This window comes from Zeus faber (genome assembly GCF_960531495.2).
Source record: "Zeus faber genome assembly, chromosome: 1".
Lineage (NCBI taxonomy): Eukaryota > Metazoa > Chordata > Actinopteri > Zeiformes > Zeidae > Zeus > Zeus faber.
In genome coordinates this window covers 22825958-22838170 of record NC_137193.1, presented here as the reverse complement: position 1 = coordinate 22838170, position 12213 = coordinate 22825958, and the positions used below count along the sequence as shown (strand labels likewise).

General features: G+C 46.5%; 1 protein-coding gene across 2 annotated transcripts in view; it reads right to left on the bottom strand.

Moving 5' to 3' along the window:
* Window positions 1-2598: 2598 nt before the first annotated feature.
* runx1t1 (RUNX1 partner transcriptional co-repressor 1) overlaps window positions 2599-12213 on the bottom strand; it is a gene marked incomplete at its 3' end in the record, with an annotated part of 57965 nt that continues 48350 nt past the window's right edge. The window contains exons 6-11 of one of the 2 annotated variants that reach the window (XM_080002564.1): window positions 10479-10771; window positions 9113-9201; window positions 7488-7683; window positions 7053-7124; window positions 4193-4383; window positions 2599-2937 (exon numbers count right to left, since the gene is read on the bottom strand). In XM_080002564.1, the coding sequence (XP_079858690.1) occupies window positions 2599-2937; window positions 4193-4383; window positions 7053-7124; window positions 7488-7683; window positions 9113-9201; window positions 10479-10771 (1180 nt within the window). The remainder of the gene's footprint in view (window positions 2938-4192; window positions 4384-7052; window positions 7125-7487; window positions 7684-9112; window positions 9202-10478; window positions 10772-12213) is intronic. The other variant, XM_080002565.1, reaches the window with a different exon arrangement.

Sequence of the window (12213 nt, the reverse complement as noted above, 5' to 3'; positions counted from 1 at the left end):
TGCACCGTCTGGCAGTTTGCCGCCGACTCCAGGATAAAAAAGGAGCGAAATAACCTCAACTTCTTAAATAAGAAAACAGAAAAAGCTCAAAATGGGGTTTTGCCGGACGGGCGACAAACAACGAAACACGCACTGAAAATTGGTGACGAAAAAATAAATAACTCAGTACTAAAGTGAACAAACCTCTTTTGAACTCATCTGAAGTCAGGATTTTGGTCCTTGGTGTCAGTCTTTGGCTGTCTTCGGTGTGTTTCTATCTTTTTTTTTAATCTCTTTTTTGTTTTGTTTTTAATCTCCTCTGTTAATACTGTGTGTAACCTGGTGCTCTGCAATGTTAAAGCTGTCAGTCAGAGTATCTACAACTTTGAATTTGGAAATCAAGTTTTTGTTGCTGTGGTTTTTTTTAATTTTCTTCTTGTTTCGTTTTGTTTTAGTTGTTTTGTTTTTATTTTGCTTGTTTTTTTTTTCCCGTTTTTTTTTTCCCTAAAAAATATCGACATATATTTAACCAACGTTCAATAATGTGCATGCACTGTCTGTAACTATTCAAAGAAAAGTTATGACTGCTTTTTGTTAGCATGTTGAGAGGAATAAACATTTACAATAAGCGTGTTTTCGTGGTTTTACATGTCCCCAACTTTGACGCTAAAAAATAACAACAACAACAACAGCAACAACAAAAATTAAATAAAATAAATGCACAGAACGGATACATTAGCTAGCACTACCAAAACAAACAAAACTAAACAAAACAAAACAAAACAAAACAAAAAAAGACTTTGTGAAGTTATGGCTCTATACCGACGAAACAAGTATGCTGAAAAAGAAGCATGCTGAAATAGCCTCTGTGACAGTGCAAATACATTTATGTACGTCCCTTGTACAAACATTTAGGTTAGCATTCTGCGCAACATGCTAGCTCTCAGAAAAGATCTGGGTCAGACTCAAGTAGCAGCTCTGAGATGTAGCTCGTCTTTTCTCAGGGAAAAAGGAGGCGAGAACCCCAAACAGAACAAGGGATCTACCACCTATACATAGAATAGAAAAGCAGCTCCGGAAAGGATAACACTTTGTTTTTGTTTTTACGTCTTTTTGCACCAGCTAGACAGAGAGGGAGAGCGAGAGCGAGAGAGCGAGAGCGAGAGAGAGGGGGAGGGAAAGAGGGAGGGAGGGAGGGAGAGAGAGAGAGGGAGAGCGAGAGAGAGGGGGAGGGAGGGAGAGAGAGAGAGAGAGAGAGAGAGAGACAGATGGGTTTTTTCTCTGTGACTGGGCAGAGTACTATGCGTCGTCACAATTGTCCAACACGTACAATAAATAACCATCGGTGACACCACGGGACAGAAAGGTTCAACACCATGACACCTACAGAAAAAGAGGCGGTGGGGTGGGGTGGAGGAGGACGGGGGGTGGAGAAAAGCGGAGGAAGAAAGGTGAAAAATGTTTTTGTTTTCTTGGGTACAGGGTCGAGAGGGGCGTTGCGGGGGGGAAGGGGGCGGGGGAGCAGGCGACCGGAGCTCCCGGAGGCTCGGCAACGGCGGCAACGGCGGCAACGGCGGCAAAGGCTGCGAGGAAACGGCTTGCTCGTGTCCCGCCCGACGCGCGCCGGTGTCAGCTGTCCCCGAGTCCGTCCGTCCGTTCCGTCCATCCGTCCGTCCTTCCCGTCGGTCACAAGGCGAGGCTCCTTCAGATCTCGTCCTTTGTGTCTTCCTGCCGTCCGGGGCAGAGAGACAGCTTTGTGTTCCTCAGCCTGCTGACCTGGATATTATTATAAGTCAGAGGGAGGAACAGCTGGCTCTGCTTACAATCTGCTGCACATCTGGCTGTTCTGGGGCAGATCTGGAGGCTGGAGACTCAGTCCGAGCCGCTCGCTCGCCCGACCGCCCGCCCGCCCGCCTCCGCTCCGCCCCCGCCTCCGCCCCCGCCCGCGATTCGTCCGTCTGTCCGCTCCGCGCTCGTCTTCTTGAAGGGTATTTTAAGTCTCAACATCTTTCTTCACGTACAATATCGCCAACTAACACTGCTCGGCTCGCTAGTCGTAATTCCTTGGTATGGTGTTTGGTAAAGTGTCTTCTTGAGGTCAACGAGTTTCATGTCCCGGGTTTCAGCAAATAAAATAAAATCGGGGGGGGGGGGGGGGGGGGGGGAGGAAGGCGTTAAAACAAAAAGGGGGTCACATACGCTTGTCTCGAGTTTTTTTTTTTTTTTTTTTTTTTCCACGGCGATCTCCGCTCAGTCCCTTATGTTCATATTTACACGGAGGAAATGCGAAGAGAAGCAACAATGACATCAACAGTAACAACCACCACAACGAACATAGACACCAAGAATAGCAATAGTAACAATAAAAGGACACTGATAATCCAATTAATTCATTAAAAACAAAGAATATCTTTGCGTTTCTTTAAAATTCATGGCAAGTCAATATGACCCGATTATGGACCTCCTTCCCCCGCTACAACTGTGCCGCAAGATCCGCACTTCTCTTTCTGTTGGCCATCTTAGCATCTTTGTGAGGCAATTTCAGACAGTCGGTGGCGGCTCGGGACGCCACGGCCAAGGGGCCTCCATCTCCTCCACCCTCCATCCCACCCGAGTCTCTTAGCGCGGCGTGCCGTCGAGGGCGGAGGACGACGGGGTGCCGGGGGTGGCCGAGCGGGGGGTGGCGGCGGGTGGGGTGGCGGCCGGGCTGCCGGCCCCGCTGTTGGGGGTGCAGGCGGAGGAGCTAACGGGGGCCGGGGTGTCGGGCCCCGGGCCGGCCCCCTGCGGCTGGCCGGCCCCCTGCTGCTGCTGCTGCTGCTGCTGCTGGGCCTGCAGGGTCTGGCCGCAGACGTGGTGGTGCTTCTCCCAGTCCTTGTGCTGGCAGAAGGAGCCGCAGTAGCGCGCTGTGTTGCAGCCGCTGCACGTCTCGCTGGCTTTGCGGCCGCAGTTCCAGCAGCTCTGCAACCAAAAGAACGAGCGGTGGAGAAGTTAGTCAAACAAAAGTTGTTGAAGCTGGCAGCGGGTCACTTGATGAATAGTAATCAAGCTTCCAATCGACAGCAGGTCTATGAACGCTATTTAAGATTCAGTTTGTACGGAACCCGTAAAGGCTGTGAATCTATTCCTTTTAATTTTGCTCTGTTTTCCGTGGTAACGGGATAATTTTCTTTGTTTTCTTGAGATCTGGAGTTATTTTTGCCACTCTCCCGCATTTTCCCTATATTTTCTTGAGATCACAAAAAAAAACGAGAAAGGACCTTGAGTTAATGGCAAAAATAACTTGACAACAGGAGATAACAAAAACTGGTTCATTTTATGAAGTAATTATCTTTGGGGAAAAAAAAAGAAAACAATCCCCTTTTCACATGGCGTTCTGGGGCATCTGTAAATTTGAATAGGCCTCCGCTATTTATTATTTCCCTGCATGTAGACAAAAAATTCAATAAAACGTTTGATGAATGACGACGGCACATGCAGCGCAGAACCTGCGTTCATGGAGTAAAAGATTATCATCATATGTCTCCGTGACAGATTGCACATGACAACCCCAGTCTCTGCATTTACAAAGTCCCAAACAAATTGCAGAGCAGATCAAAAACCCATCTTGAATTACACTTAGGGCCTCCTCATATATATGTATATTTATATATATATTTTGTGGAAACCGCAAGGAGAGCGACTGCAGCACGGCTGCTGCGTATCCACAGGAAACAGGAGTCCGACGTTCCAAACAGCTCTGAAAATCTGTCTCGAGGGCACTTACCTCTCTCTCATAAACATCCCTCCCGCAATTAATGTCAGATGTTGAGCCGCGTTTCCCTCTCACTTTACTGATTAAACGTCAAGGTCTCGGATGGTGATTAGCAGCCGAAAAAGCCCGTTCCTTAATTTCCTCCCCGCTGAATCGGTAACACCTTTCTAAACACGGTCGCTGGAATAAAGGGGTGGGGGGGCGGGGGGATGCTCTGCCTGACCTTGTTTTGCTGCATCCTTCCTCTAACCCCCTTATTTACATGATCCAGAGCCGAGGAACGCCGTCCGCCCCTTTCACATTCGAAAGGCGTAAGCGATTTGCCGTCGCCGAACAGGATGAGGAGATAAGGGAGGCCTTTCTTTGACAAACAAGATGGTATCATCCGCGAACGGGGGGAGCCATGACAACGGGTTTTGACACAGAGGTGGAATGGAAGTATGCTGCCGAAGTCCGCCGCACCTCGCTGGAGTCTTCCTGCTGGTTGATCACAGAGAGCGCGTCCTCGGCCGCCTGCCGCTTGGCCTCGGCCACCGTGCGCTCCATCTTGGCCCTCTCGCTGCTGATCATCTCGTGGGCCTTGCGCTCGGCCTCGGACACGGCCTTCTGCAGCTCGGACATGGCCTGCCGCTTCACCTCGTTCACCGCCTCTTCTGGAAAGAGTGGGGCAGCAGAACCTATCAAAGACTTGCCATCTAGGTTATTCGAGGTCAGGATCCAGGACAGCCACAATCCCCAATACCGTCATGCATTTCTGGAAGCTCCCATAAAGAGACACTTCTGTATTTTCTATCATTGGGAGTCAAGCCAAGGATGGCTTCAGCTGAGTGCCTGGTTATTGCGAGAGAGATGCAGCCGACTAACGCGGTTTGACTCCCAATGATCGAAAAAACAAGGTTAGGTTCAAATAAAATACCAGAATTTTCCTTTAACGGTGAGTACCACAACATTCTCCGATTGATAAGTTATTTACGTAGCGTAGGCAGGAAGACAGGACAGTAAAACAACATGCTCATATTAGTTCAAGTATGTATTGTTTCAAACGGTTCTTGTGTTGCAGTGATTGTTCTTAATATCCAAACAGGAGAATTAGAGGACGACTTAGAAACTGAAACAAAAGAGAATTTGTTGGGTGAGTGGGAAACTGCTGAGGCTCCACTGCGTTCCCGGAGAAGCCATTGTTTGTGGATAGGCTTTTAGCAAACAGATGGCTCCTGCCTTAGTGTTCTACACATCATTTAAATCAAATCTAAATATCCTTAATATAGAAAACTGGGCTGCACCTGCTCCATCAATTCCCTTACTTGATTTGCAGGAAGTAATATTTATCAACCAGTAGCTAAATACACTGTAATCACCAGCCTTGCATAGCCCTGACTAATGAGTTCACTTTTATGGGGGGTGACTGTGGCATGTTTAATTGGTTAGATGTACTAAAAGAAGGATGCATGAAGTTGCCACGCATGGGTAATTGAAAAAATAAATTGTAATGATGATTCTTGTCTTTGATTAAGATGCAAAAAACAAGGCACTAACGTTATTTTGTTTTTAAGGTTTTGAGTTTGACAAATAACTCCCACACACCAGGCGGCAATTAATCCCAGGTAATCTCCGAATAACCCACCCCCCCAAAAAAAAAAACCAAAACTCATTATGTACATTGAATAACCTTGCTGCATTGGTATTAAGTGGGGAAAATTCCAACCCGACGTCAAAGCAAAGGGAGGGTTTTTTGTTTGCTCCCATCAAGCCTGTAACTTGACTAATTGTGTATGCAAATAAGGCAATTTATATTTAAATTATGCATTTCTATTGTGATCCCAGAGGCCCATGCGGCGAGGGGAAGTGGGAACCGGTAGGACACCGTGCAAGGTGCTTGAATATTTATCACCAACTGTAAACATTTTGCCCATTTCAAACAGATGTATTCACCACAGCACTCCATTGTGTAAAAAAAAATGTGTAAAAAGAAATTCTCCCTGGGTCACATTTAAATCAGTCGCTCATCAGCGAGAGAGGCACGTGACTGAAGTGAAAAGAATCCTGCAAACGCCGAAAAATACGAGAATTAAATAGCTGGAAAAATGTACCTGGGAAAGGTCCACCCTAATGGGCTTCATGGTCTTTCACGAGCCAAAGTGGCATTCATTGAATGGCATGAAAATGGCATGAAAAGACGACTTTTTTTTTTTTTTTTACAAGCACTTAAATCTATGTTTTCAATACCAGCCAAGTTCAAGCCATGCTATTTCAGACAGACGTTTCAAAGCCCCAGCTGAAATTGTTAAACTGGGGCGGTTTTTCCCTTAACCTACTGTGCTCGCTGGAGTTGGGAAATTGCCCGGGTGCCGTGTGATATATGCCTTGTGTATGGAATTGTGATTACACACCAAATGCTTCAGATGCAAGATCGATCCGAGCCGGGGAGGGGAGCGGACTAGTGGGGAGCCGGCGGTGTCCCGGTGGTGATACTCAATTCAATTTAAATGCATATTACTTGTTCTGAGTATCTCACACATCATGCTTGGTCAAGCAAGGGGACAATTTCTTTTCTCCAAGGGTTTTAAAAAGCAGATATACTGTATCAATGACTGTGAATACAAAGTGGCTTTCTCAAACCTCTCAAAAACCTTTGTTTTTTCCAGAAAATTCCTTTGGTCCTGCAGCATAGTGATAATGGTTATTCCAGCTGCGTTTCAAGATTTAGAGCGTTGCTATTTCGGTGCCAGCTACAAACATCTATTCTCAAGACGTCTATTGTCGCCCATCGCCGCCATTATTCATCGTCTATAACCATCTGTTAGTCTCTAGACTGTTTTTAACTACTTCTGTTTTTGTCTTTCATGGCATTTGGCGAAACTGCCGAAAAAAAAAAAAAAGCTATCATCCGTCTTGCTCCCGTTTTATGGCTTAACCATCGGACTAACCGTTAAAGCTGCTCACGTCCCTTGTTGGCCGGAGCCATAAAACCATTTTACTATCTGACATCATTTTTTGGAATATGTGGCGTAGGGTGGCTTGACAAAACCCTCTTCTAACATCCCACCGTACGGTATCTAATACAAATGATTTGCCGAGAGCGTCGTGACACATGAATCCAGCATCCGGCGGGAGGCCACACTGTCGGGATGCTGGAGGGGAGAGCGGCTTTAAAGAGGAGCTCCCCTCTTATCCCCAGCCAGCTTTGGAAATAAGACGGCCTTCATTCCCTCCCTTCTACCCTTCCCAGTGTGTCTACATGTGTGCGTGTGTTATTGTGTGTGTGTGTGTGTGTGTGTGTGTGTGTGTGTGTGCCAGTGATAGACATGGAAACATGGCTCACCAGCTTTCTTCCAGATCTCTTCGGGGACGTAGCCAGAGGACACCGGCCGGTGCAACAGCTCCCGGTGAATTTCTGGAGAGACACGGCGAGTCAGACCTCAATTTGTCCCGGCCGAAGTCCCAACACGCAAAGCACCATGTGTTTGTACGGTTGGTTAGGTGATAAATAAAACGCTGAACCTTAAAGACGAGCGACTTACATGAATGTCAATGGATCATCTACCATTTGCCACTGAAAACACATGTATGCTAATCGACATGGAGAATAGATTGTGAAGATCTAAAGACCTATCGTTCCTCAATGTAATTAAAGAGAGATCTCCGCCCTTCTCCATTCTCCATTCGTACCACAGTCCACCTGGCGTGGCGTGAAGATCTAAAGAGCTATCGTTCCTCAATGTCAATGAAAAGGTATCTCCATGGACCCATGTCCCACCTGGTGTGGCGTTGTCCTGTCCTGCGGGGCTCTGCTGCCGTGGCTGACCGCTGGCGGCTCCCTTCTTCATCTCCTCGGCGTCGCTGTACCGTCGGATCCAGTAGTTGAGCTCCTCGCGGTCGGCCTCCTGGCAGCGCCGCAGCACTGTCAGCGAGCGCCGCGTCTTCTCCACCATGTCCATAATGCAGTTCAGCAGCTGTGGGACCCATGGGGACAGAGAGAAGAGGGGGACAGAGCTCTGGGTTAAATCCTGATCATTGATACACTGTTGGTGTATTGGTGTGTTGGAATTCAGTGAAGGAGTGTGCGCAAGCATGTGTGTGTGTGTGTGTGTGTGTGTGTGTGTGTGTGTGTGTGTGTGTGTGTGTGTGAGTGTGTGAGACATCATTCCACTCCACATCCCCACACAAAAAATGCAATAAAAAAAATATACAAATCACAGGAAAAACATACAGTACATGTATGAAACACTGTTTAATTGCTCTGTGTTAGAGTAGGACACTTGTAATAAAACTGGGCTCCACTTGATCTCCGTCATAACCGTATGAGCACAACAGTATTCCTTTTGGGAAAACAGAGTAATTTCTCTACGTCCCTTCAGAAGATGCAAAACTGGGTTGAGGAAATCATGTCAAACTAAATGAACACATTTGGTCACAGCTGATGCAACTGGCTCTCTTGAATGTGAACCTCTTGTGCACGTGTGCAAAACGTTTTTGCACAATTGTTCATCAGCGACCAGCGATCAGTCCCTATTCATGCTTAAAGGACCTCGCTTCTGAGTGTCCATTTTTAAGAATGGAGCAAGTGAGAGGCAAGGGGCCAAGGACAAAGGAGAGGTCGACGGGCCCTTCGAAGGAATGGACTGAATGTGGTGTACAAAGAATTTGTTTTGCCTTCGTTGACATTGCTTTGTTTTCGCAGTGATTTGTTAGCCTTCTGGATTTTATTTTTTACCTTCTGTTTGTACAGCATCATTGAGTTTGTAAAGAATAAAGGTTTTGTAAAGGTTTCCGAAATTGGAAACGTAAAATAAAGACTTTTGTTTCTGGACCTTGGTGCTCTTTAGTGACATTATTTCTGCATTGGTTGTCTTTGGTGAAATAATTTCAGGAGGAAAGAATACAGCCCATACTGTGATATGTTTACTGGCCTTTTATGGTACACACTATAATTATAGGGGGTTAACCACGTCAGGGTGTATTGATAAACAGTTAGAATTTATTGGGCCATTACGTAATGATTGATTGCAAAAGCTTTTCATTAGCTAACATTGTGTCATGTATTTGAAAAAATTCATTTTGGCCACCGTGTTAAAGTTTTGGCCTGTGTGTTAACTGTTTTGAAAAAGTGATAAATAAAAATAAATAAATAAAAACAAAAAATTATATAAAAGCAAATCAATAATAAATATAATATAATATAATATAATATAATATAATATAATATAATATAATATAATATAATATAATATAATATAATATATAATAAAGTATAATATAATACATCATAACTACTGCTGATCAACAACTACAATATGGCTGGAAAGAGAACATTGCAAATAAATGTTACTCACAGACAGAGGTGTTTGTATATAGTAATAAAAATGTTATTACTTTTCTTACATGGTCAAGGTGCTTCCACTCCTCTGCCCATTCTCTGTCCGTCAGCCGGTGGTCGATCACCTCCTCCTGCCGGGACCCGGCGTGCATGCCTGCTCCATACAAAGAGAGCGAGCGAGAGAGAGAGAGAGAGAGAAAGAGAGAGAGAGAGAGAGAGAGAGAGGAGGGATGGATGGAGGGAGGGGGGGAGAGAGCAAGACAGGATGGACAAAAAAAGAGACAAAGTCAGGGGTGAACAATTACTCGTGCTTGGTGGAGTAAATTATACTTTCAGTCCACAACATTTCAAGGCAAAATATGTTTTTAACTAAAATGTTCTTTTCATACACTTAGGTTGTAAAAATGTCATCAGTCTTAAGAAGAAACCATAAAGGGAAACGGACCATCAACATCTGGCTCAAATCCAACAGAGGTTAATACAGAATGAGTCTTTACACTGAAATATGAGGTCATGATGTTCTGTGGAGGACATGTTTTCTTAGGATACGACTTTTTCCCACCACTGACTCCCATTCCATTCCTCCATCGTTCCCTCACTCTCGTTCTTCCAGTTATCATCCAATTTCTCCCCGGCTGGCACTCTCAAAGCACTCATTTATTTTGCCCTTTTTCTTCCTCCCTCCCTCCCTCCCTCCTCCTCCTCCTCTCCCAGCCAGAGGGCAGGGATCCAGCGACCGAGACTCTTAGTCCAGCTTGGTCCATCCATCACCGAGGCGAGACAAGGTAAATGTCCCTCCTATTTTTAGAGCGGGGGCGAAGGCGTCATTACAGCCTCATCATGGCTGGGTCTGGTCAGAGTGCTTCAACCGTGACACAATGACCAACGCTCCGGTTGGGTCTCCAGAAAGGGCGTTTCAGGCAGGTCGGACAGCAGCTTCCAGAGTAAACCCCGGCACTCCTACAACCGGGTTACTCTGAGCCCGACGATAATTTCTCTTCAGACATAAAAAGTTAAATGTCTTGGCTGTGGTGACTAGGGGGATGATGAACTGTGACATGATTACTTTTAAAGACACTGAGGTAATGAGGAATAAATGTAGTATTGTGGCCGGAGTCCTCTGTGAATGTCGTTACCATCTTAACCATAAAATAACAATATTACTGTGAAATTCTGTAATGTGCCATAGAGTAAAAAACAAGCCTCAATAATGGAGTTCTAGCCTCTCTCACATGCTCAACAATAGAACCAAACCCCCGCCCCCAACATCCTCACCAAAAGAACTCTCTCCCCCATCACATCAATTACCAATAGACCTCTCTCCCCCACATCACATCCTTACCAATAGACATCTCCCCCCCACATCCTTCCCAAAATACCGCTCCCCCCACACCCCCAGAAATAGACCTCTCTCCCCCACCACATCCTCACCGATAGACTTCTCTCCCCCCAAATCCTCACCGATAGGCCGAGGTCTCTCCCGGATTTCCCGGTGGTTGGAGGGGGGATGCCTGTACGTATCACGGTAGTGATGGGCGATGGCCATGTCGTCGAGCCGGTAGTGCTGTGGGGGAGGCGGGCCCGGGTGGGGGAGGCCATTGGGCTGGTAGGAGATGCCATTGGACGGGCTGAAGCGCTGGCCGGGGCTTATGGTGCACGGCCGCTTGTTTGGGTGCACGTCCGGGTGCAGGGCCCCCTCTCGGTCAAAGCCATTCTCTTTGGTTCTAGGGTGGAGAGAGGAAGAGATAGAGAGAGTTCAAAGCAAACACTTTTCCATACAGCCTTCTAGTTTGACACATTCCACTTGTCCTGAAAGCGTTATAATTTCAAGCTGAGCTCTCGTTATAATTAGTGACCTGAGCGAGGGGGAATGAATGAGGATCAGAGGAAAGGGAAGGATGGGGGCAAAATAGAAGCCAGCAAGATGCAAGCTAGGTTCACTATTGGTACATTATCATGCATCATCATACATTTCTCCCTATGGAATGCATTGGTACAAATATCAGAAATAGTGCACCTACAGGGAAAGTGTGCCCCCCCCCCCCCACACACACACACACACACTTTGCACACCTTCCAAGGGATCAGGGGGACTTTTGTTTCAGAGGATTAATGTAGCCAGGTGTGGTGTGTGTGTGTGTGTGTGTGTGTGTGTGTGTGTGTGTGTGTGTGTGTGTGTGTGTGTGTGGGGGTGGGGTGGGGGGGGGGGGGGGGGCACACTTTCCCTATAGGTGCATAGGTGTGTGTTTCTGTGTTCTTAACTTTTCAAGTTCACAGTTAGAGTAGCTCAGCATCTCCCACTATCTGCACTCCCCCATTCTCCACCTCTTTCTTTCCCCCTCTTTCCCTCTCTCGCACTCTCTCCCTCCCTCTCTCTTTCTCTCTCCCGGTCTCTCTACTCTAGCTCCCCATATCCCTCTCTCTCTTGACGAACAGATTGAACTTCTTAATGAGCTGTTTTTATGGGCTGCTAATGCTTATCCACGGCTGTCCATATGCTCTTTCCCTCCCTCCGTACCTCCCTCTCTTCCTCCCTCCCTTGGCTCATCCATCCATCCATCCGCCCCCCCCACGCCCACCCCCACACCCCTCACTTCCACCATGCATCTGCCTCCCCGGCCCTGCTGCTGTAACAATGCTCCACACATGCGTTAGTACAAGTGTGGAGCCTTCAACAGCAGTGTTTGTATGTGCGTGTGAGCATGTGTGCGGTTTGACTTATGTGTGTGTGTGTGTGTGTGTGTATGTGTGTGTGCACACGCAGTCAGACACGTGCACACACGTACAAGTGTGACTTGTATTAATGTAGACACACACACACACACACACACACACACACACACACACACACACATGCACCTACACACACATATAGTTCCATGCATTTGCAAAATGTTTCCATAATTCATAAGTTTGCGGAGCTCCTTCAGCGATCCGATTAGACCAGTATCTCTGGCTGAACAGCATACATAATGAATTTTGATAATGAGCAAAATCCAAATGTGCTGCTATTGTAAAACCATGATGTATGTTTTCTTATGCGCATATTGTATGATCATGCAACAAGGCATTCCCACACATGGCAGTAATAATTAGGATGAATTGACTTGTGCATCATGCTTCTATAATTAAGGATTCTCATTCACGTTCCAATATTTGGGTACGG